The sequence below is a fragment of the Nelumbo lutea genome, chromosome 6 (assembly GCF_056320005.1).
Source record: "Nelumbo lutea isolate HS-2025 chromosome 6, American lotus-T2T, whole genome shotgun sequence".
Lineage (NCBI taxonomy): Eukaryota > Viridiplantae > Streptophyta > Magnoliopsida > Proteales > Nelumbonaceae > Nelumbo > Nelumbo lutea.
The window spans coordinates 7,572,056-7,598,887 of NC_142689.1; the positions used below are offsets into that span (position 1 = coordinate 7,572,056).

The window sequence follows — 26,832 nt, forward strand, 5'->3', positions numbered from 1 at the left end:
GTGAACACATGAGATAAACCCAAGAAAAACGGGTATGGTCATCAACAAATAACAAAAAATATCTGTACCCACCCATGGAAAGGATATGATAAGGCCCCCAAACGTCAGTATGCACAATATCAAAAGAATTATCACTCCTTTTATTACTCAATAAATAAGGCTTTCTACAATGCTTAGAAAACTCACAACTTTCACACTGTAGCTAAGACAACTCAATAGACTCAAATAAAGTAGGAAACAGACTCTGTAAAGATCGAAAAGACAAATGACCTAATCGGTTATGCCAAAGCATAACATGACTCACACTCTGAGAAACAAAAGACAACTTCTCTACTGACTCTCCCTGACGGAACCGCTCCCCGAGCAGATAGATCCCATTCATCTCACAGCCAGTCCCAATCACCTTCTGCATCTCCAAATCCTGAAAAACACATCGGTCAAGGAAGAAGGTTACTAAGCAGTTCATATGCTTGGTAATACTACTGACTGAAAGAAAGTTAGTATCAAGCTTAGAAACATGCAAGACAAATGATAGGGAGATAGTATCTGAAAGCTTGATGTCACCCTTCCCAGAAATAGGAACCAGGGAGCCATCAGCAATAGATACCTTATCCCTACCAGAAGACAAATGGTAAGTAGTAAACAATGAAGGCAAGCTAGTCATGTGATCAGATGCACCTGAGTCTATTACCCAACAAGGTTCAACAGTACCTGGAGCTAAGGCATGATAGACTGAAGCTCGAGTACCTAAATGGGTGAAGGCAGATGTGACAGGGGCTGATGCAGGCTGCAGTGGCTGAGTTGAATTTCCGACCTCCTTTTCTAGCTGTATTAGGGCAGCTCGAACTGCAGCTAAGGTCTCCAAAGATGTTCCTTTTGTGCCAGATGAGGATGCTGAATCAGTGTTCATGGCTACATGAGCAGTGCCCTTCTTGTTTCTCAACTTCGCAGGAACCAAGTGGGGATGCAGTTTCCAACATGCCTCTTTTGTATGTTTGGACTTCTTACAATGTTCACATACTACATCCTTCTTGTCTTCCTTCCTCCTGTCCTTCTCTGAATCACCCCCTGATTTGGGTGTAACCGCTACAAAGGCTGATGTGGGTGTGTGAGGTTGCATCATAACCTTCTTTCTGGTCTCTTCACTGTGTACAAATGAGTAAGCCTGAGAGAGAGTCACACTATCTCTAGTCAAAATTTGTTGCCTCACAATATCATATTCTGAGTTCAGTCCTGCCAGAAACTCAAACACTCTATTTGTCTCAATGTGCTTTCTATGGTCTGAGCATCTTTGGGGCTCTCCCACTCAAGAGTTTCTAAGTGATCAATCTCATGCCACATGGACTTCAAGGTAGAGAAGTAGACTGACACCGGTTTCTCTCCTTGTTTAAGGATGTTCACTTCACATTTCAATTCATATGCTCTGGCAACATTAAGGGGTTGGGAGTAAGTTTCTTTCATAACATCCCATATCTCCTTAGCTGTCTTTGCCCACAAATAATTCCGGCTAATATGAGGTTGCATAGAATTACACAGCCATGTCATAACCAAGTAGTTTTCTTGCATCCACTTGGTATATGTCGGGTCTCCCTTGGAAAGTTCTTTCATATCTCCCAGGAGGTACCCTAATTTACCTCTTCCACCAATAGCCATCATGGCTGATTGGGCCCATTCCAAATAGTTTGATCCATCAAACTTTACGGTCGTAATCTGACCACCCATCTCAGAAATACTACCATAACTGATGTTCCCAAGGCTGCCTTATGCCTGATTTTAGACTCCATTTCTGTCAAGTCTCAAAACAGCACTTGAACCACCAATCACAATCAAAACAGTATAGGCCCGATCTATATTCTCAGTGTATGTGCACAAAACTGAAATAATTCTGATCTAAAACCAACTAGCCAACACAACAGTAGTTGTCCGTAGATCTCTAACCCCTTAGAACTCTGAGAACAGCTTAAAAAAACTGATATGCTTGGGAAAGTTAGGGTTTTAATCAATCCTGAAAGTAAGCAATTCAGTTGCACAATCCAAACTGTATAGATAGGCTTGCAGTAGGGTTAATAAGAAACCCTAGAATCTGATCGGACCTACCAATAAACTTAAGAGTAGCTCTAGGTAGATCACAGGGTTCAGTCAAACACTAGGGCTTGCCGCAGATCACTTTCAAACCCTAGAGTAGAGAGAAACACAGTTCGGTCCAGGGTTTGCTGTAAAACCCTAGTGAATCGAAGTGAGAAAGAACTAGAATGGTTCGTCCTTCCCCTCCAGATAGGTCCAACCTATCTTCTCTGATAGAACTTCTCTTAGAAAGTAAACAACTTACAAGGAAAAATTGTTCGCTGCCTTCTAGGGTTACTTGAACCCTAGTCTTCTTTGGTCCTTCCTGACCACCAACACTCTGCAACCCTAGCAAGTTTCCAACAGCTGCTAGCACCTCTGGCGATCTCCAAGAATCAGTCTGCAAACTCCTCCTTTTCAGCTTTCAGTCCTAAGAGATTCTCATGTGGTCGGCTGGTATTAGACTCACATGAAAAACCCTAACCTGGCTCTGATACCATGTAGATGTTCAAGACTGCTATCAGTCTTGACCACTAAGAAATTTTAGGTTCGATGAGAAGAAAAAGTGAAGAAGAAGTAGAAGAAAGAGTGGTGAAAGAGCAGTAGAACACAGATATTGAGGAGAAGAACAGAATGTCAAAATTCTGTCTCCGCCACTTTAACTTAATATATATATGTTATGCTAGTTACATGAAAGGACATATCTGCCCTTGGTGTTTACATCATAACTGCTAACAAATAACAAACAATATAAAACTGAAACTAGGAATAACAGAACAGCAAATTGCCCACAGCTGTGACTAGATACATTCTACCCTACGGACAGGGTGGGACCACAGCTGTGGGGCCCACATCAATGTTCTCTACATCCTTCAATACCTCCTTTCTGCTTTTATCCTTATGAACTTGTTACTAGTCAATTTCAACATTCCCAACTTATGTAGAGAGAATAAAATTGTCCCAAGAGTACAAGGAAGAAGCTTGTCCCACAAAAGACTCTAACAGGTTGTGCATAGAGTTTAAGAAGGTCTATGTGTAGTTAAGGGAATTGAGATTGGTCCTACTCCCTTGTCTACATCCTCCATGGAGTACTGGGGTTCCTTGTTGGGGACCATGGTGATTGATTCACCCAGTTATAGTGAGGCATAATTAAAGAGACGGGATGAAATTGTAAAACAGATCAGGGTGTATCAAGAAAATACAGATTGTGGGTCAGTTGGTTTAAGGTCTAAAGGTTATTTTGATTTAAAACTTCAATGAACATACTATTTGATGTTTAATGAACTGGGGAATTTTCAACTTTGTTTAAATGTTGTTTTGATCAGCCTTGGATTTATTCCAGATTTGAAAATTGTGTCAGATTTTTTATATCTATCTTTAAAAGAAACCGTGGTAGATCATGACACGCTATATTATGATACACCCTCATCTCTTTAAAAGAAATATGCAGAGAAGGTGGGTTTTGGGAAAGATCTTTCCACAGTTCCAATTAAAAGGTTTCAATCATTAAGAACCAGAAAATTAGACTCTCTTCCTGAGCAGGCCTATTTTTCATTTTCCTAAGCATCCTTTTCGGGGGTTTTTTTTTTTGATAATTGAATAAACTTTATTAGATACCAAAGATAAGAAGTACAAGCATCCCAAGGAGAGGCATGAGATGCGACCTCTCCAGAATATTCAGATACAGCTTTCCCTACTTACCCATTTAATATCCACTCTCATAATTCTAGTCAGTTCTCTATATCCCCATATGGCAGTGTTTGGATTTAACAGCCACTCTACTACTACTTGAGAATCTCCTTCAATTAGAAGATGTTCCACCCCAAGCTGGTCAGCAACCTGAATCCCTTGAACAGAAGCTAGTAACTCAGCTCTTGTAGAGTCTCTCCCACTCCCACCTGTCTTGAGAATAATGTGATAATGTTTCTGTCCTTATTCTTTAGCACACCCACCCCCTTACACCCGAAGGCCCAAGATTACCTTGGCTGCTCCCATCAAAGTTCAATTTAATGACACCTTCTGGGGGAGGTTCCCATTCTACCACGCTTCTATTCTTTCTAGTGGAAGTGTTAGCCACTTCTAGCCAATTTCTCCAAAGATCACCGAAAGAGAATTCGGAAAACAGGTACAAGGTCTTCAACCAATGGATTACTCTAGTTAAGATACAGTCCTTCACTTCAGACAAGCTTCTCTCCTTCTCTAGGAAGGTTCTAGCATTCCTTTCCTCCCAAACAGTCCATAGTATAGCTGCCCTGATACACTTCCACATGATTTTACCTCTTCTCATGTGCCACCTAAAAGTAGATGGATTAAACAACATACTTACATCAGACGGCGGGTTCCACCTACACCCAAATAAACTAAAGCTCCAACTCCATAAGGCTGTAGCAAAGGAGCAAGAAATCAGTAGATGGAAACAGTTCTCATTTTGGGCCTTGCACAGGAAGCACCAATTAAGGGAAAGGCATAGATAAGGTCTCTTCTTTTGCAGGTTTTCCAAAGTACTGATTTTCCCATAGAAAACTTCCCTTCTTTAATAGGGAACACCCAAGGGTTAGGATTGGCCATGAGGGATAGTTCCTTTTGGAGGGGGGGGGGGGGGGGGGAACACTTTGATCAGATTTAGTGGGGTCCAAACAAAACCAATTCGAGTAAAAGAAGCAACTCAGAAACACAAACCGTCTCATCATCCCTTAATCCCCTACGAAAGCCAAAGTCCCAACTTAAAGACAAATGGAGTATTGGACTAGGGAGAAACTTGGAAATTGGCTCATTTTTGTAAAGGGGGAGAGAGAGAGAGAAGAGCGAGGGTAAAAGATCCTTGAGAGGATGGTTACCCACCCAAACATCCTCACAGAAACAAATAGAAATGCCAGAGCAAGCTTCTTACCTGATAAACCTGAGTAAGCGAGGGAGAATCCAAGGTGTTTTCAGAGTCATTTGATGAGATATCCCGACATCCCAAGCATTCTCTGAGCAGCCATGTTTGCTTGACACCACCTCATGCCATAATCCCTCTCTCTCTCTCCATAGCCACTTCCCTAAAAGAGCTTCATTCTTCTGAACTATGTTCCCTATCCCCAAGCCCCCTTCTTCTTTGCTTCTATTGATTATCTCCCATCTGATTAGATAATCCTTCTTCGCCTCTCCTAGTTCCCACAGGAAATCCCTAATCAAGGTTACCCTACCCCCTATAGAGATGTAATTCTTTTACCAATCCGCCAAACATTTCCCAAATTTCTCCACAATAGGGGACCAGAAACTACTCTCTTTCGGGTTTGCACCCAAGGGAAGCCCTAGGTAGGTCAAAGGCCAAGAAGTGGGGGCACAACCTAAGCACACTGCAACAGACTCTACCTCCCCATCCTCCAAATTTATTCCTACTACACAACTTTTATCAAGGTTTATCTCAAATTGGATGCATTCTCAAAATCCCTTATTAGATTCTTAAGATTATCCACCTTCCATAAGTGACTCCCCTCACAAAAAATGATAATATCATCAACAAACTGAAGGTGGGTCACCGGAATGCTTCTTCTACCTAGTCTCCAACCCTTTATTAGTTCTTGCCCATCTGCTTTCGAGATCAATCTACTAAACACATCAGCAACAAGTGTGAAAATGAAGGGTAAGTCACTCCCCACACAAAAAAAATGATAATATCATCAACAAACTAAAGGTGGGTCACCGGAATGCTTCTTCTACCTAGTCTCCAACCCTTTATTAGCTCTTGCCCATCTGCTTTTGAGATCAATCTACTAAACACATCAGCAACAAGTTTGAAAATGAAGAGTGAGAGCGGGTCACCTTGACTTATGCCTCTACTAGTTGGGAAGAAGTCCTTAACTACTCCATTCACTAGGACTGAGTAATGACAGGAAGTTAGGCAACCACTTATCCAATTACACCATTTGTCCCCAAAGCCTCACCTTCTTAACACCTCCAATAAAAAACTCCAATCCGCTAAAGCATAAGCCTTTTCTAAGTCTAATTTGCACACAAAACCTTAACCACCTAATTTCCTCATTTCCTCCACACTTTCATTTGCTATGAGGATCTGATCTATTATTTGTCTATCCTGTACAAAAGCTCCTTGTGCTTGACCAATGAGAGTAGGTAGAACTGCCTTGATCCTCCTTGAGAGCACTTTTGCCAATATCTTATAGATACTAGTCATCAGGCTAATCGGCCTAAATCTTTGGAATGTTTAGCACTAGCCTTTTTGGGAACAAGAGCTAGGAATGTAGCATTTACTCCAGGACTCACCACATGTTTTTCCTCAAATTTTCTTATGACCCCTATCAAATTTTCTTTTAGTATACCCCAACAATCTTGATAGAGTGCCATTGTAAATCCATCTAGTCTTGGAGCCTTACCTCTATCCATAGAGAAGACAGGTTGTCTAATCTCCTCTTCCTCAATAGTTCTTACTAGTCATCCCCTGTCCATCTCATTCAAGATTGGTTAATCCTCATCCTCCACTCTCACCCGATTCTCCAAAAGTCTTTGAAAAATTGATTTGAAGTGAACCATAAAGCAACTAGCAATCTCCTCTTGTGAAGTTATATCAACTCCATCGACCTCAAGATCCACTTATGCCTAGACTTTTGTCTCCATAATATATCCTCCCTCAACAGGACCTCTTCTAATTCCTTTTTCAGTTTCCATCTCGCTTCTCGATCCTGCCCACTCATCAATCTTTGGTCCCTATTCCACTCTTTTATTTTGAATCTCAATCTTTTTAACTTTTTATGAAATCTGACCCCTTTCCATTTCACCCCCCCCCCCATCTCTTCACTCCACCAATCCTTCACCTTATTCACAAAATCCGAATGTGTTAACCACATATTCTCAAATCTAAAGGATCATGGTCCGGTTTCAAATGGTTCTTGTCCTACTTCTATAGGACAATGGTCGGAAGTAACCCTAGGTAAAGCCCTGGCCACCAAACCTCTCCAATGATTCTCCCAACCTTCATTGAAAAAAAATCTATCTAGCTTTGAACAAGTTGGGTTTTCCTGAAAGTTGACCAAGTGAAGATTGCTTGTAGTAAGGGAAGTTCCGATAATGCACAGAAATTGATGAAATCATTAAACTTCCTCATACTAGTTGTAATGGCCAGTGTTTTAAAAGGCGTGGGACGCACCTCCAAGCGAGGCGCTCCCAAAACGCCCTGAGGCGTATGCCAGAGGCGCTGATACCTCTGAGGCGTACGCCTCTTGCGCTTTTTTCATGAGGCGTGCTAGAGGCGTATGCCTCTTGCGCCTCTTGCACACCTAATATGAAAATAGTTGAAAAAAAAAAGAAAAAAGAAAAAAAGCAAAGGAAAGGAAAGGAAAGGAAAGGAAAAGAAAGGGAAAGAAAAGGAAAGGAAAGGAAAGAAAGGAAAAGAAAAGGAAAGGAAAAGAAAAGAAAGGAAAAGAAGAGGAAAGGAAAGAGAAGAAAAAAAGAGAAAAGGAGAGGGAAGGGAAGAAAAGATAAGGGGAAAGAAAATGGTTTGCCCCCTGCCCTTCGCTTGCTTGCCTTCGCTTCGACAAGACCCCCCTTTGAACTACTATTATGCAACTTTATTCTTCTTAATATAAAAGATTTTTATTAAAAATAAAGAAAAAATGAGATCCCCCCTTCCTCTTCATCCTTCCCCTAACCCCCCTCCTCTTAAGAAGGCTTACGCCTCTTGCGTTTTGAATTATGCCTCACGCCTCTAGGTAGTGGAACGCCTCGCATCACGCCTCCGCGTTTTAAAACATTGGTAATGGCCTGTCTAGGATTATTTGATTCTATTGTAAATCTTATTACATTAAAGTCCCCCCTAGACATCAGGGGCCTTCCCATAAGCCTTGGATGCCATAAAGCTCCTCCCATAACTCATTCCTCTCTCTATGATTATTTGGTCTGTACACATTTGTTAGCACCCATGTGAAACCATCTTCCACCATCCTGAATTTTAGGGATATGGAAAAATTACCTATCAGCTCCTCTATTGGCTCTACAACATCCTCCCTCCATAGAGTTAATATTCCCCCTGATGCTCCCCATGAAGGAGATGAACACCAATTCACTCCTCTTGCTCTCCAAAACCCTCTAATCCACCTTCTATCTAGTTCTGCTAGTTTGGTCTCCTGTAGCATCACAATATCAGGTCTTTCTCTTCTAAGCAACTCCTTAATTAATCTCCTTTTTCTAGCACTTACAAACCCTCTTACATTCCAGCTGATGAGCTTCATAGAACCATATCACTTTAAGCCCTTAAGGACACTAACTTCCCATCAATTAGGGGCTTTCGTGCTCTCCCCTCTAATGCTGAACTCAATATTCCCTTCGATGACTGAAATTAGTCTCTCTACTTCAAATCTTTTCTTCTTTTTCCTACCCTTTAAGCCCTTAAGGACGCTAAATTCCCATCAATTAGGGGCTTTCTTCCTCTCCCCTCTACCACTGAACTCAATATTCCCTTCGATGACTAAAATTAGTCTCTTTACTTGAGATCTTTTCTTCTTTTCCTACCCTTATTGTCCACAGACTTCCTAGAAAGATCTTTATTTCCTGTCTTCTGCTCCATTTTATTGATACTTGCATCCGGTTTGAAATTTTTTGAGGTTACCTCCTTCAGTTCCTCTTTCTGTTTGTATTCCTCCAACAAAGTACAAATCTGATCCCAAATCCTTTCCAATTCCTCCTCCTGTCTCTTTTTTTCTAAAGAAACCCCCTCCCCAACTTCTACCCCAACACTCTCCTTCTACCACCCGCTTGTTCTGGTTGTGATGTCGGGACATCTGTTACAGGCAGAGAACCCAGATTAGTAACTGAAAACAAATGGACAGGACCGACAGGCTTACCTGAACCTAATGAAAGTGAGTGAAGTGGGGTTCGAAGTGGGATGCCATCTGCAAGTGTCGAGTCTAAGACCTTTCCTTGTTCCTAATTCCACTATGGAAGTGGACTATTTTCAACCAAAACTTTTTCACCACCTGCAGCAGAAGTTATCCCTGTGTTAGGTGTCAAAGTTTATTCACATTCCTCTGGCCTGATAACCTGCATAGGTCGGTTTAGTGGAGTGGGCTCTTTTATTAGATGACTTGGACCTTAGCAAGAGCTTCAAAATTCATCTTAACTTTATGCAACACAAGTTCTAAAGGGGAGAAATTTTCTTCACCACTGTTGGGATTTACCTTAAACACCTGTTCCTTGATGCCGAGGCCGCATTGATCCAGCACCTCTTCTGGAAACAACAACTCAGTGTTCAAACTTTCCTCCTCAAAGATATCTTTCAGGTTTTGTAGATCTATACTTCCCAGACTGAGAGTTTCTTCAACGTCTGAATCAGAGCACTCTTCATCATCAGTTAGTATTTCCAGTTCCAGGTTATCTATCTCGCTGCACTTAAGACATCTCGGATTACAATGATCTAGTGATTGAAGGGATGAGAGATCCATCGCATGGACGCTCAAATATTGCGGAATAAGGTGGGCGAATTTCAAAAAAAAAATCTCTTCCTTCAACTGGGAATCGCATTCCCTATTTAGAAAATCATATTTTCAATGATCAATCTTGAACCATAAACTGAACCAGATCTGAACAAAAGCAGTAGGAGAGGATTACACCTGATACGGAGAAATAATATCTCCCAACGAAGGTGTTCACGCCCAAGGAAGGATCCAAAGACTGCTCCCACTGAAGATGGCGCAGTGTAGGATGGAGCATAATCAATAGTGTTCTCTCCAAGAACCTAGTCCTTCGCAAGAAATAGCAGGATGACACGTGAGCACAGCTTCCTATCAGTCCCTTCACAAGGAACTGATATCAAGATCGAATCTTGATTTCTCCCACTGAAATGGAGGTCGAACTGGCAGGTGAGGCGGCGGCAGGAAGGAGGCGGTAAGAGAGAATTTTCGCAGGTATGCTGAATTCTCCCTTCTGTGATTTCAACTTTGAAGACTTGCAGTGATGTTGCTGTGGTGTCTAAAGGCTGCCGCCCCCTCCTCCTTTTATAATCTTAAAGGGATCATCTCCTAATCCCATTAGGAGATGCTGATCCAAATCATATTTGGATTAGACTTCTCTTTAAGTGATAAGAGTAAACCCTTATCTTATCTGCAGATTGGATCATCCTTCTCCTGATCTCATTAGGAAGTTTCTAGATCTGAATCACACTCAGATCTAGACTCTCTGAGTGGATAGGGTTAAGACCCAATCCTATCTGCTAATCCAATCTCAGAATTTGCCCCTTTAATTTAATTGCTTAAATTAGCCCAGTTCGAAATGGGCTTTAGGCCCATTAAGGTTATGTGCTCACTTAGCCTTCCTAGCTGCTGCCCAGTTGGGCTTCCTTGTATGGCGTGGGACCCAAACATTGATCTACACATCAGCCACATGGGTTCAGCCCAGCCTTTGTTACAAGGCCTGGCCGAATACACTGTTATGGACAGTGCACCCCCTGAAACCCATCACATGGGCTCTATGGGCCCAACACTTACCCTAAGTGGTCCCTGGGCCAAACCACCTTGTAACACCCAGGGACTGTGGGCAGATGCAAGATTAGTCCATCAGGTATTACCCTCAATGGTTTTACACTTAACCTCTTAGCCCATAATGATCCAACACTGCCCAACAAGAGAGGACCTCTCCCTCGGCTGCAAGGAACAGTGTGGCACTCTCTGCTTATATGGATCCTGGGAATTAAAACCTTTTGCAAACAATTTGGAAACCATAATATATATATATATATATATACTTTTATATCTCATATAAAATATATTTTGCAAAACAAATCTCAACGATTGAAATCGGCTGCCAGCAGTCTTGATTTCCATCAGAGAGAGTGCATCCCCGATCATTACTTTTGTCCAACAAAGGGGCTGATCCTGTCACTATGATCACTCACTCAGATGAATTATCAGACTGTCCCAACATACCCAGGTTTTGACCCCCGCTAAGGATCTCACTGATTGGTACATCAAAGACAGCCCAATCCGACACCTTGTGCTGTATCAAAATCGAGTCTAGGGGTCGGGTGTAACTTTCCAGTTTTGCCCATTAATCTCCAAGGTCCAGGGCAATACTGAAAATCTGGTCCGATTCAAAGATTCAATTAATCCTACACTACATGTGCCTTGGGTCTCACCCTGGCAGCTAAGACAGGCCACCCCAACCGACTTGGTGGCACATCAGTGTCAGCCTTATCAGGATAGGTCTCCCCAGACCGACCCACTAGCTGTGAACATTCTAAACTAACATGAGTCTCATTAAGTGTCCAGTTTAAGGGTATTACACAGAAACATACCACAGGAACATGAATCAAATATGTACTTTTATTCATTTACAATAAACTCATGATGTACATCATTCTGATTGAAGCTAAGGGCATACAAAAACTGTCTAACAGTGATAGCCGAACCAGTTTCTTTGAAGGAAGCCACTGTAACAAACTGTTCACTTGAACAGGGTCATTCGACCGACTAGAGGAGCTCGAGGTAGAAGATGGTAAACCTTGTTTCCCGTCTACCTGAGAGGCTCCCTCAATCACGTGCCTTTTTAAGTCACCATGTGCCAACTTAAGACTTGGAACAATTGGTTCTGGCCCACTTAAAGCAGTGTTGGGCCTGTCAAGCCCCAAGGCCAACTTCAACTTTAAAGGCCCATCATTCTTGGATACAGCTTGCATGTGATCTTCAGCAGCTACAGAGTCCCCGGTCTAACTCAATGGTTTACCTCCCCCTATTTGTGGTTCAAATGCATTTAAAACCAGACCTTTCCTTACAATGTTTGACTTATTTAATCCGTTCAAATTGTTCAGTTTGGTGCCAGAAGCTAATGACTGAATGAATGTTCTATTGGATGTCACACCCTTGCCTTGTTGCTCATGTCTTATACCATTCTCCTAACGAAACAGGATCTTCTCCTCACAGGCACATCCACCGTGCATTGGGAACATCTCCCGTGAACAATAACTAATAAGTACAAGAGATGTTCCCAATGCATGATAGGATGTGCGTGTGAGGCGCCTGTGAGGTGCCAGGTGTGAGGAGCAGATCCGGTCTCTCTCCTGACCTAGAACCTTCGGGTTGCTTAAAAGTTGTCTTTCCATTTTGGTGAAAGTTTCCATCTGCTTTTGTTTGTCCATCCCCAGACAGACACGTAGCACCATACCTTCAACCCTTCTGTCTTCCTCCTGTCTCCTCCCTCCACAAGGCAACTTCAATGGAGGTTGCTAACCACACCGGTAGTAATAATCCTCCCACTCCAATGATCACCTTCCTCAGTATTTCTTTTGGTTTTACTCCGCTCAGAAGAAGAGCGGTGCTACGTAGATCTCCCCAGGAAACACCATCTAGGCGAGCACCACACAGCAGAGCAATTGAGTTTGCAATCTCCTGATTCCACAGATGGAATGGCAACCCAACTAACCAAAAAATCACATTATCTTCAATTGAAAAGAACTTGGAGTTGGAGAATGGAGACCATTTAAAGATTGAAAAGGTTCCCAGAATGTCCTAAATACATAAAGCTTCAACATTTACCTGATTTTCAAGAGGGTCCAGCATTGCCTTCTCATGATCAAACGGAGTTAAAATAAAGGTCTTCTCTAAGCACAGCTTAACCTTCAGGAGTTCTGCAACTTTCCTCCAGTCTAGTACCCTCTTCTCAGCTTTTAAGACTAGCATGTTGTCCCAATGCCCTGTGCTATCTGCTACCAGGGAGGGATTACTACTGATATGTGCCAATGCAAGGAACTCCTTTTTTGGTTCCTCTTCCACAGGCAGGTTACGAATTCTAGTATACAAACTCTGGCCACTCCCCTTTTCCATCATCTATGTTTTTTCCATTATCTTTCTGTCTAGGAAGTTTGATAAAATATTAGCCACTCCTTTCCACCCTTGACTGTTTTTTCCTTCAGGAAAACAGACCATTTGCTTCCTTCCTTTAGCAAAAAATTCAGAAAGAGATATGAAGGATCCCTTTACATTCCTCTTGCTTTCCATTACATACCTATTACCCATCTCTGAGACTTTCCATCTACTCTGCTTCCCTTTAGTTTCTGCATCAGAGAGGAACTCTTTCAGCCAGTCAATCATCTTAGTTCCTTCCACAAGCACCGTAGCCATCTTCTGTTCCCTTACCTTCAGGCTAAGCTGTGTTTCATTTTGTTTTCTCCACAAATCCTTTCTCCATCATTCTCCCCTATAGTCAATGACTTCTTCCAATCCACAATAAGCATCCTTTTCAGTTGGTAGGTAACTTAAATTAAGCTCGCACAAATGCCTTTTTTATATAATAAAAGAAAAAGAGAATATAAAGGAAGGTGACCAGAAATCACCTGAGAGAAAAAGACAGAAGCTTCATTACCAACATCAGCCCCAACCCCCTAAGAAACCTCAAGAAAACAACCAAACAAAACTACAGAAACATACATCAAGCACCAATCAAAACCTACAGAAACATACATCACTAGTTCCTATATATAAGCATAAATGTAAGTCCTGGTTGGTTATACATTTGTTATTGGTATACTGCAAAGTAGTGAAGACAAAAAGATTAAGCAATTACAAGAAAAACAGAGAACAATAAACATTAAACCATCCCAACAAAACCTATGTAATAAAAATGAGGTACTTACAAAATTTCATCACCTACAGCAATGACCGAGGCTGTGAGGGTGCTGCTTAGGTGTGAGTCTTCACTCTTCACACCATTGCTTATGACAGGTAAATTTCCATAAACCATAGGAGTACTTTTTTTTGCCCGACCAGCTCTTTCTAATCTTCCATCTGAAAGTAGGTATGCCGGTCTGAAGTTCTCATTGCCACCAGAGGAATCACTAATTGACAACAATGCATTCGGACGTGTGTCATGTATGCTCCCAATGGAAGTATAACTGTAAAAAACCAGAACATTAGATTCAAAAGAGAAAATATTGAAAATGTTATCAGCAAACCAATGGTTCAAGAAGGGAATTTTAAACTGCATCAAAGAGGAAACTTAATATGATGTATTTTGCACTTCCTTGCCCTTGAAAGTTCAGAGAACCTAAGATACTCTTCAGTCAATCAGAAAGGGGAAATTTTACCCTTGATCATACAGACTGCAGTACTGGACCTTGCAGGTTAGAAGAAAGGCCCATACATCCCTGTGCCAGACATAATTAAGTCAGAACTTTCAGTTGCATACAGAAAGTAGAAACACATCCACTTACTATACTCAACTACCATAAATGTACATGCATATTACTGTGTATCAGTGTTTGTTGATGTGTATGCGTGTATACAACTTATAAGTTATAATTTGTTATAGACCTGTATGACCAATCCAGTATAGGGTTCACTCTCATGAAAGGAGGCCATCCAGGAGAGCTAGGAGAGAATTGTTCTTGGCCAACCTGCATAGAAAGTAAACAAATATAAATTGTGACAATCTGTACCATTACACTTCTAATGGTAGTTATGATTTAAGAAGACTTCCACAGGATAATAGAGAAGCAAAAAAAAGCATTTTATCTGACACAAGGGAAGTGGTACCCTGTGACAAGCATTACAAATGTACTAGCATACCGCATTAGGATCACCAATTCTGGTACCAAGAAAAATTGCTCTGATTGGCTTTTCTCTCAGCAGAGCCTCCAAACCAGACTTGAAATCAAGTCTAATAATTTCCATTTGCAACTCATATCTGCTCCAAAGGTAAAAAAACAAAAATTAATCTCTATTGACAAAGGAACAGTTTACAGATTCAAGAAATATGTTGTAAACCAAATTAAAAGCTGCACTTGCATAGTGGCTGTTTCATAAGTGAAAGAGTTGATTTCAGGGAAAGCAGAAGGGCTCTCAAAATAGATAGTTCGTATAGGACACTTCATTTCACAGTCTGTTGGGCTCCCATGAGAAGAACTGAGCTTCTGTCTGTGCAAGAAATAGCCAGCCCTAAGCAGATGGAGCAAAACCTGCAGAGGCAGTGTACACAAATATTTATGCAGCAGACTTTCTTTCTACTGAAAATGTGAAGTTAGAAAACATGTATAAATTATTACAGTTGAGTCTTTCCCTCCATTGAAGCTGAAAGCAACCTCCTCAAACCTGTCAATAAAAATATTTCAGTTCTTGCAAGCAAAAGACAAAATAGTCTTTAATGCATGAGGCTAAATGACACTGATTTATTATCATTTTTATGTCCATAAAAACATCACGACTTCATCTTTTATCACCTTAGCTTATCCATACCTTCTTGTAACTCTCTTTTGGGGGAATCTCCCCCTCCTTTGAGCAATGCAATTCTACTTGTATAAAAAAGGGCCTCGAGTCAAAAGCAAAAACAAATAGGTTGCTCATCATTAGCTTCTTATGCATTAATGAAGAACATGTAAATGCACATGAAAAGGATTTCCTTATTAGGTTTTCCACCACGTAGAAGGATCCTGTGGATGATCTGGACCATCCATCATATAGATAACCCTGTGAATTAATCACATATTCATTCCAGAAGTTCATACCAGTCTCATACCCAACTTTGTCTTGGATTTTTGTCCAATTAATAATAGCAATCCACACTTCGTACTGTTAATATGAAATTGTCCATAAAAGACAGACTATTTTGAACAGATGGAATGGTTTTGGGGCCAAGGTTGAAGAGGAATCTGACATCCATTCCTTGTGCCAAGTGTCTAAATTTCCTTTTTTCGTTCATGTAAGCCCACCATCCCCTCTCTTCTTTTTGAAGCCAGCCAATAACCATCTTAGAATCTCCTTCAATTAACACCTTAGTAAGGTTAAGCTCTCTGGCTCTCTTAGCTCCTTCCACCACAACAAAGATTTCCTCTCTTAATGAATCCCCAATGCCAACGGGAGAAAAGAAAAGAGCCACAATTTTGCCATCCTCATCCCTAAAAACACCTCCAATACCTGAAGGTTTGGGATTTCCTTCACTGCTACCATCAAAATTCAGCTTGATGAACCCATTAGTAGGGGGAGACCAAGTAGGCACAACTAACTCTTTCAATTGCTCAGAATCAGCCACTTCCTCCTCAAATCTATTGCAGGAATTCCATCAAAAAGTTTTAAAGTTTTCACCCAATGGATCACCCTAACTGTAATGACTTCAATTAGGACATCCATACTTCTTTCTTTGCCTTCAAATAGCCTTTGATTTCTCTCTTCCCAAACTGCAGCCCTTAAACATCTCCATAAAGTTTTTCCCCTCTTCTTTTGCCAACTAACAAAGGTAGGGTCAAACAGCCTTTGAACATTTGGTAGGGAGACACACCTCCACTCAAACAGGAAGAAGACCATTCCCAAATTGAAAGTGTAAGGTAACAGGATATTAATAAGTAATGATTAGACTCTCCATTAGCCTTACAAAGGATACACCAGTGAGGGGACAAGCAGCGATTAGGTCTTTTCCTTGTAGAAGATCACATGTACTAATTCTATCCCAAAAAAATTCCTAGTAGAAACCCCCAATCTTATGTGGAGCAAGCTCACCCCAGACCTCTTTCACTGAAAAAGGCTGGTCCCCATTATCAATTGAACTCAATAACAATAGAAAGAAAGAAGAGCAAGTGAAGGTGCCCAATGGGAAAAGAGTCCAACTCAACAATCATTGTGAGAGGGATCTAAATAAACACCATCAAGGTTTTGAATCAACTCCAATGCCCTGTCAACCTCACAATCACAGAGACCTCTTCCAAGGCCAAGGTCCCACACAAAACCGAAGGTGGAACTGGAAGGAAATATAAAGGAAGCAACAGGTTCATCCCTTCGATTAGAGATTGCATAAACGGAAGGGAATAACCTTTTAAGGGAGGTGTTACCCAACCAAACATGCTCCCAGAATTTGATAGAATTACTGGAGAAAGGGTTATACCCGATATGGTTGAGGAACAAAGGCAAGATAGCATGGATAGACTTCCAAGGAGAAGCTCTTGTAACCCTATCCAGCACACCAGCATCCCAACCATCAGCCGCAAACCGCTAAGCATACCAAAGTCTTGGCAAACCAGCATCCCAACCAAGCTCTTTGAGCAAAATAACCTGTAAGACCAAACCTTCTTGGCAAGATAGACCTGCTTATTTGCTAAACGTTTTCCCATTTTGACATAGTTGTCTTTTATTACAAAGACACAAGGAAATTTTTATTGATATAAAAAGTAATTATATCAATTTCAGCTAAGACCTATCTGAGCACCATTATATATGATATCATTACATTACATTACATAAATAACAACTTATCTCACAATGTTATATAGAACTAGTCAAATTTACTTCAAGTAATGACCATAAGTCTGAACTAAATTAGGCCCCAAACATCCCTTTAATTCAGGATTCACCAAATAGCTACTCCATAATCAACAAACAATTTCAGCAACATGCCTTCGTGTATCTCTGCCTTTGTATTCAAAACATCTTCTATTTCTTTTTCTCCAGATTCCCCAACAAATCACAAAAGAAATTGTGCTCCAGAAAAATTTTGATTCCCTATTACCATCAAAGAAGATCACTTTGAAAAAGAAAAAAAAAAAAAAAAAAAAAAAAAACTCTCTTGGGGCTGCTGGTTCATGTCTAGATTGGCTCCATACGTGTCTATGTCGAAACCTTTTCTCCAATTGTAAAGATTGGCTCCATATGTGTGTTGATTTCCTTAGCTGTCATGCATGATTGGCCTCTATCTCAGCTTGATATTAAAAATGCCTTTCTCCATGGGGATCTTCTAGAGGAGGTGTACATGGAGCAACCACCAGGGTTTGTTGCTCAGGGGGAGGATGGTAAGGTGTGTAAACTCAAGAAGGTGATTTATGGGCTCAAACAGTCTCCCCGTGCTTGGTTTGGCAAATTTAGTGAGGTGGTGAGGAGTTTGGAATGAGACAATGTCAAGTTGATCATTCAGTATTTAGCTATGACTCTATGGTCGGGAAGATCTTGTTGGTAGTTTATATGGATGACATAGTAATAATTGGCAGTGATAGAGTTGGGATTGATAGATTGAAGACTTTCCTACAAGATCACTTTCAGACAAAAGATCTTGGGAAGTTGAAGTATTTCCTGGGTATAGAAGTTGCTATATCAAAGCAAGGCATAAACCTCTGTCAGCGGAAATATGTACTCAACCTATTGGAAGAAACAGGGTTGCTAGGTGCTAAACCAGCAAAAACTCCCATTGAACTGAATGTGAAGTTGGGAAGTGACACAAGCGAATTGTTTGATAACCCTGGAAGGTATAGAAGGCTAGTGGGAAAACTGAATTATCCAACTATCACTAGGCCTAATATCTCATTTGCTATCAGTGTGGTAAGCCAGTTTATGCAGAGTCCTCAGGTACCTCACTGGGATGCAGTTCTTAGGATTGTGCGATATTTGAAGGGGGCTCCAGGTCGTGGGTTACTGTACAAGCCAGGAGGTGATCTTGAAATAGTTGGATACACCAACACAGACTGAGCTGGATTTGTATCAAACAGAAGATCAACTACAGGTTATTGCACCTTTCTTGGAGGAAATCTTGTGACTTGGAAGAGCAAGCAGATTGTAGTAGCAAGGAGCAGTGTAGAAGCAGAATACAGGGACGTGGCACACACTGCATGTGAATTAGTGTGGTTGAAGAATCTATTGCAGGAAATCGGGTTCTCAATAAGCAAACCCATGAAGCTATACTGTGACAATCAGGCTGCAATTCACATCTCATCCAACCCAGTTTTCCATGAGAGAACTAAACACATAGATGTTAAGTTGAGGGGTTTTATGTATTGATGGTTCGACTGATAAGTGTTCTTATTAGTCAGTATTTGTGTTTAAGCTGTTATGTACTGGGCCTATGTTAATGAGCCTAAGTTTATTTGCTATTTTAAGTAGTTTGGGTGTCCCATCACTAATCGGGGGCATTCCAGATATTTCCTGTAACATTGTACTATAATCTAATATAAATAATAGTACTGTCGACTGGGTTATTCAGTTCGACATTCTCAGCACCTCTTGGTCTCCTTCTCTCTTCTACTACTTCAACTGCAACATTTCAGCTTTCATGGTATCAGAGCATTGAGCACTTTCCTGGTTGCAGCCAACACTATCTCTTCTCTCTTGCTGCCTTTCTTTCTTTGTTTTATCTTGGTTGCTGCAATGAAACCCTAGGGTTGCAGGAGAACACTACAAGGTTCGAACCTAGGGTTTCCCTTGGTTGTAGGGTGCAAGGGAAGAAGACCTAGAAGTTGATGTCCTACTAGACTGTTTCTAGTAGTTAGTAGCTATTTGGCTGCTAAGAGAGGTCTGTATAGGACAGACCTAGTTTGAGGACTGATTTCTGCAGTCCTAGTATTGGCCGTAGGGGGAGGAACACTCTCTACAGTTGCAGTAATCGAAGCCCAAGAGAAGTCTGCATAGTGCAGTGGTGTGAGCTCTCAGTTTCAGGTCGGTTTCCAGCTCACGGTACACCCAATTTGCTGCTATTACTGAACTACTTCAGAGCTGTGTCAGTCTCGGCAAGTCTGAAACAGTGTCTTGGGCTATCAGAACCTTCTTCAATACTGCAACTAGTCTCTTTTCAGCACTGTTATCACTTCGGCTAGTCTCAACAGTGTTGTCTACACAGTGTCTACAGCCAAGATGTCTTCAGTATCAAGAGAGGTCTCTTCTAGAGATAACAGACCTGGTGGGAGGTCTTCAAACCTGGAATACCCGAATCTGCACAGCTTGCAGATTACAAGTGTGTTGCTGGATGAATACAACTTCAGGGAGTGGTCAGTTTCTGCAATGTTGTTTATTACTTCCCGTGATCTCACGGGCTACTTAGATGGGAATAAGAAGGAACCTGAAGTTGGCAGTACGGAGTATGCAGTGTGGCGCAAGGAGAATGCCACAGTTATGTCCTGGTTGCTTGCCTCTATGACTCCACGAGTTGCCAGGACTGTTCAACACTTTCCCACAGCAACCAAGATTTGGGAAAAAGTGTCTAAAACCTATGGACAGAGGAAAAATAATGCTAGAATCTATAGATCGAATCAAGACATTGCTACCTTAAGGCAAGGGGATATGACAGTTGCAACATACTTTGCAACTCTGGAAGCACTTTGGGAAGAACTTGACCATCACTTGATTTTGGACTGGGAAAATGCCAGGGACAAGGAGAGACATGATAAGCAGGTTGAAAAGAGCTGAGCCTTTAAGTTCTTGGCTGGCCTGGACCCAGTGTATGAGGGCATAAGGTCACAAATTCTAGGAAGAGATGAACTGCCTGAGTTACACCATGTTTATTATCTGGTAAGGAATGAAGAAGTGAGGAGAAAGGAGATGCAAGTTGACTCTCAGATTCAACAAGTTGAACAACTTGGAGATCATTCAGTCCTGATTTCTACTAAGGGAAACAGGCATCCAGAAAAGAAGCATCTTAAGTGCACTCATTGTGGGGGTAAGAGACATGTGAAAGAAAAGTGTTGGGTCCTGTATCCACACCTGAAGCCAGTTGCATTGAGAAAGGACAAGAAGCAACAGAAGGGTCATGCGGCAAGTGGGAACCTTGTCACTAGTAACAATGGTGGCAACTCACAGAGTCTACCAACAGTGACTTCTTCTCCCACGGGGCAGGTTGCTAATTCCTCTGGAGTCGGTGCCTTGGGCTTCACTGCTAGTGAGGTAGAGGTCCTTAGCCAGGCTTTAGCCCATCTAAGGAGTAATTCTTTTGCTTCCTCCTCTCTTGCCAGATCAGGTATAGTCTCTGCCTTTAGTGCAACTAGTTCTATTGACTCTACTTCTTGGGTTATTGATTCCAGTGCAACTGACCACATGGCACATATGTCCTCCTTATTCTCTTCATATCAATTGTTGTCTGGTTAGGATAAGATGAGAGTTGTTGGCGGGTCTTTCTCCACCATCTCTGGAAAAGGGGTGGTTGACCTAAGCAAGGACCTTTCTCTTAAATCAGTCCTACATGCTCCCAGTCTCACCTCAAATCTTTTGTCTATTTCAAAACTTACCAAAAATTTGAACTGTAGTATAACCGTTTTTTCCTACTCATTGTGTCTTTCAGGACAGATTGACAAGGAGAACGATTGGGAGCGGTCATGAGTATGGAGGCCTCTACTATTTTGATGCAGACATCCGTTCAGCCTTACAAGCATTTGCCGCTAGTAGTCCGGAGAGTGTGGAGTCAATAACTAGGTTGCATCTGTGGCATGCTAGGCTAGGTCATTTACCTTTCTCTTCATTAGAAATGTTGTTTCCCGAATTGTTTAAGGGCATTTCAAGTCAGATTTTAGTCTGTGAAGTATGTCAAATGTCAAAACAATGTAGAACTATTTATCCAATTTCCAGTAATGAAATTCGAGCTCCTTTTGATTTGGTTCATTCTGATGTTTGGGGCCCTTCACCTATTGTTTCTATTGATGGCTTTCGTTACTTGATCAGTTTTATTGACCACTACTCTCGATGCACATGAATCTACCTGTTAAAAGGACGAGATGAAGTGCCACGGATAGCTATGGCATTTTGCAAAATGATTGAAACACAATTTGATAAGAAGATTAAGCAATTCCGATCAGATAATGTTGTTGAATATTTTGAAAAATCCTTGAACTTACTCATGGAAGATGCTGGCATGTTACATCAATCATCCTGTGCTTATACCCCTCAGCAGAATGGGGTTGTTGAGCACAAGAATAGCATCTATTGGAGACAGCTCGAGCCTTACTATTCCAGCACAAGGTTCCCAAGCAATACTGGTCTCAAACTGTACTTACTGCATCATATCTGATAAATCGGATGCCATCTAAGGTGTTGGGTATGAAAACCCCTTTCTCTGTTATGTGTCCTACTCTTCCAGACTTTCTTCTTCCTCCACGGGTCTTTGGTTGTATATGTTTCATACATGTGAAGGATCCAAAGAAGACCAAGTTGGATCCTCGGGCTACGAAAGGAATATTTTTAGGGTATTCTCCTACGCAAAAGGGTTACAACTGTTATGATCTTGTCTCCAAGAGAAAGTATGTCACCAGAGATGTGGTCTTTTTTGAGTCTCAACCCTATTTTCAGTCTTCTCAGAATCCTCTTTAGGGGGAGACTAGTGGGATAGAAGAGGATTCTCATTCTCCCTCTTTTTTGTTCCCCTATCTGCCTCGGGCCTTCCATCCTCTTCTTCTACTCCTAGTTGTGGCATCCTGGGTCAACCTAGTGAGGCTCCCACTGTGCCGGTTACCTCTCCCAATACTGCAGATATCCCTGAAGGCTCCAGTAGGCAACAAAAAGAGATACAAATCACCTACAACAGAAGGAAAAAGGGCCCTCAAACTCATGACAACAACCAGTTGGACTCGGATCAATCTGTCTCTGCAATCCAAGGTAATTCCAACACTCATACTTCTGATTTGGATCTTCCTATTGCTCTCCGTAAGCCTATCCGTTCTTGTACCACTCTGCATCCCATTGCTGATTTTGTTTCTTACTCACATTTATCTCTAGCCCATCACTCCTTTGTATCTGCTCTTTCCTCTATTCATGTTCCTTCTAGGTACTCAGAGGTCATGTCTAATCCAAGGTGGAAAGAAGCTATGAATGAAGAAATGAAAGCCCTAATGAAAGAAAGAACTTGGGAATTAGTGGATCTGTCAGAGGGGAAGAGCACTGTTGGGTGCAAGTGGGTGTTTACTGTAAAGCATAGGGAAGACGGGTCCATTGAAAGGTACAAGGCCAGGTTTGTGGCAAAGGGTTTACTCAGAAAGAAGGGATTGACTACAAAGAAACCTTTGCCCCAGTAGCAAAGCTCAACACAATTCGGGTTCTATTGTCATTAGCAACAAATTTTTCATGGGAATTTCATCAGCTGGATGTGAAGAATGCCTTCCTAAATGGTGACCTTCATGAAGAGGTATTTATGGAACCTCCACCAGGCTATGACTTTGATAGAAAGGTGTGTAAACTGAGGAAAGCATTATATGGTTTAAAGCAGTCTCCTCGTGCATGGTTTGAGAGGCTTTATGGGGCCATGAAGAAAGTTGGGTACACTCAGAGTGGTGCAGACCATACCTTATTCATAAGGAAACAGGATAGCAAACTTACAGCACTCATCGTTTATGTGGATGATATGGTGATTACTGGGAATGACTTGGAAGAGATCAAAAGACTGAAGGAGTTTTTAGCCTCTGAATTTGAGATCAAAGACTTGGGCCAATTTGAGATATTTTCTCGGGATTGAAGTTGCTAGGTCAAGAGAGGGGATCTACATATGTTGGCGGAAGTATGTTCTTGACCTCCTAGAGGAGACAGGCATGATAGGGTGTAAACCAGCAGATACTCCAATAGAACAGAATCATGGCCTACAGGAATCAGTAGGGGAGGACTACTGTGATAGAGAGAGATACCAAAAATTGGTAGGGAAGATATATTTATCTCTCACTCGACTAGATATTGCTTATGCGGTGCATGTTGTCAGTCAATTCATGCACTCTCCAAAGATCCCTCATATGAAAGCAATTGAAAGGATTCTCAAGTACTTGAAGACTTTCCCAGGAAAGGGAATTCTATTCAGAAAAAACAATAAAATTGAAATTGAAGCTTATACTGATGCAGATTGGGCCGTTCTATTGGGGACAGAAAATCAACTTCAGGTTATTGTACATTTGTGGGAGGGAACTTGGTTACATGGCGCAGTAAGAAGCACAATGTTGTTGCTAGATCAAGTGCAGAAGTTGAATATCGAGCTATGGTTCACGGGGTTGCTAAACTCCTATGGCTCAGGACTCTTCTAAATGAGCTTGGCATTAAAGTTGAGGGTCCTCTCAGACTGTATTGTGACAACAAGGCGGCCATCAACATTGCAAATAACCCTATGCAACATGACAAGACAAAACATATTGAGATTGATCGACATTTTGTTAGAGAGAGAATAGTCTTGGGAGAACTCTGCATTCCTTATACTCCATCTGAGATGCAAATTGCAGATGTACTAACTAAAGGGTTGGCTGCAGCAAAATTCATGGACCTTCTTGGCAAGCTAAACATGATTGACATCCATGCTTAGCTTGAGGGGGAGTGTTAGGTTGAGGGGTTTTATGTATTGATGGTTCGGCTGATAAGTGTTCTTATTAGTCTGTATTTGTGTTTAAGTTGTTATGTACTGGGCCTATGTTAATGGGCCTAAGTTTATTTGTTGTTTTAAGTAGTCTAGGTGTCCCATCACTAATCGGGGGCATTCCAGACATTTCCTGTAACATTGTACTATAATCTAATATAAATAATAGTACTATCGACTAGGTTATTCAGTTCGACATTCTCAGCACCTCTTGGTCTCCTTCTCTCTTCTACTACTTCGACTGCAACATTTCAGCTTTCAAGAGGTAGATTGCCACTTTGTAAGGGAAAAGGTCATCAATGGTGTGATAAGGACAGAGCATGTGAGAACAAGTGATCAATGGGCAAATCTGTTCACAAAAGGGTTGAGTTCAAGAAGAGTGAGCTACATATGTAACAAGCTAGGATTATATGATATATATTCTCCAGCTTGAGGGGGAGTGTTAGAGTTGACTAAATAGGGTTTCAGTCTTTTCCATATCAGTAATGTATGAGTTATATGCCTTCTGTCTAGATAGGGGTATTTCTGTCCTTGTACACTTATTTACCAAGTCTAAATATATGGTCAACTGGGTTAGACTCTTTGTCTTCTCAGTTCGACACTTTTCTCCTTTCTCTCTCTTCTCAGTTCAGCTGAACATTAACAACCATGAAAGATGATCACTTTGAAAAGAAAAAAAAAAAAAAAAAAAAAACTCTCTTGGGGCTGCTGGTTCATGTTTAGACCTTCCAAATAAGCCTGAAAACAATCTCCGAACAAAATTTGCAGCAAAGCAACTACTTAAGAGATGCAACACATTTTCTCCTTGACAACCACACACAAAACATTGATTAGCCATGTAAAAACCCCTGCTCTTTACATGGTCCAAATGTGAGGATGCATAATTGTGTTGTTATATTGCCAGCAAACCCTTCAAGACAACTTAGATTTCTCTGGTATAAGTTTGGGATGTTTTACCCTTTTGTGGATGCAGTTACACTTCTTGCCCTTGACTTTGTCTATGTAAACCCCTACTTTTCTCTTCTTTCCTCTCAATGCTAATTATCATAGTTCTAAAGAATATGAAAAAAGACCATATTGCAGCTCCATACCAAGGTAGAAATTCTCAATTGTGTCAGGTGAGACAAAAGCAAAATGAGGAGGTACTGGTCCAACATTTTCTGGAAAACCACAGTTTCCTTTAACTCTCTCCATGCAACAGAAGCCTTTTATGTCTTGTTGTTTGGTTGGTGTTTCCCACTTATCAGTACATCTTGTTAGGGTGTAGCATGTTCTTAGAACAATTTGATAAAATGTTAATTTCAAATTTTCAATTGTATCATCAAAGCAAATTCTTCAAAGTTTCCTCTGGGTTAGTCATTCTGGAATTTTAATCACTATATTCTCTCACAACAGCCTTAGTTCATCAGAGTAAAATGTCTTTTTAGAATTTCCTTATAGTTGCCAACCACTTTTTCCATAAATAAAACAACTAAAGTAAAATGATACTTGTCACAAACAATCAATATCATAATCAAAAAAGACATATCCCAACTATTTAACCATACAAATCTCTTCATTCATCTACGCATTGATCTAGTTATAAACTCATAAACCAGACATAATGAAGAGTAAAAAAGAAAACCCGTTACAGAAACTCGTAAGATTCAATCAACACACCCAACTTTATAACGAAAAAGAAGAAAACGGACAAGAATAACCAAGTCTATTCTTGAATTAAAAAAAAAAGGTTGTTGTCTTGCTGAAAAATCTGAATTCAAAAAATCGAACTCAGAAAACACGTGACAACATTGGAAGGAGGGGATAAGAGCTTACGAGTATAAAGCGAAAGCTCTCTGTATAACGTAGACTGCGTTGTTGTACTTTGTCTTCAACCTTGTATCGTTACTTTCTCCAATTGCCTTGTCGATCTCCATATGTATTTCCTCCCTGCAAAAGAAAATCGAATGAGTAAAGAACGCCAAACAGATTAAAATGAACATCAAATTGGATCAAATCATATGGGTTACAAGAAGAATTATAGGAGATTCAACATTAGATGTTTCAATTTTCAACATTTGAAATTTTGCACCTTTTGATGGCTCTGCTCTTTCTGTGCTTCGAACAGAAGCCTCCGAAGGTTGGAAATGTGGGAATTTTCCTTTCTCCGTCTTTTCCTTCGTTCTTCGTGCTTCTTTTCAAGTCAGAATAAAAGAATTCAAGATTCTTATTGTACGTGAGAGAGATTTTTCTTTAGACGCCACAGATTGTTTATCTCTGAGAGTGCGACTAGAACAGGCTTTCCCAGCAAATACTCCAAATCAAAACGACTGACAAATTTACCAGAAAACCCTTTCCTCAAACAGAATTTACTTAAATTGCTAACGGATCGAATCGAATTGGATATAAGATGGGTCCAAATTTGATTAACGACTGACAAATTTACCAGAAAACCCTTTCCTCAAACAGAATTTTACTTAAAATTTCTAACGGGTCGAATCGAATCGGATATAAGATGGATCCAAATTTGATTCGTTTATATATTCGGATTCGAATTCGATCCTATCGGATTTGTATTCGGTTCGAAATCCAGATTGCAAGCGAATATGAAAGGGAGAATGACCGATCAGCCCAGGGTCCTTTTGAATATTTTAGCTCTGCAGTGTAAATTAGAAATTTGCATTGTACAAATCCATACTTCTCCAAATATAAAAATTGGGAAAACTATAACTTTGGAGGCCGTCAAGTGCA

General features: G+C 40.9%; 1 protein-coding gene across 1 annotated transcript in view; it reads right to left on the reverse strand.

Moving 5' to 3' along the window:
- LOC148847123 (phosphoadenosine phosphosulfate (PAPS) reductase family protein) overlaps positions 1-26,427 on the reverse strand; it is a 42,070-nt gene extending 15,643 nt beyond the window's left edge. The window contains exons 1-8 of the mRNA XM_088950149.1: positions 26,174-26,427; positions 25,918-26,031; positions 15,089-15,134; positions 14,832-15,001; positions 14,613-14,730; positions 14,358-14,440; positions 14,132-14,191; positions 13,682-13,939 (exon numbers count right to left, since the gene is read on the reverse strand). Coding sequence (XP_088806275.1) covers positions 13,682-13,939; positions 14,132-14,191; positions 14,358-14,440; positions 14,613-14,730; positions 14,832-15,001; positions 15,089-15,134; positions 25,918-26,018 — 836 coding nt within the window. The 5' untranslated portion in view covers positions 26,019-26,031; positions 26,174-26,427. The remainder of the gene's footprint in view (positions 1-13,681; positions 13,940-14,131; positions 14,192-14,357; positions 14,441-14,612; positions 14,731-14,831; positions 15,002-15,088; positions 15,135-25,917; positions 26,032-26,173) is intronic.
- Positions 26,428-26,832: the final 405 nt, after the last annotated feature.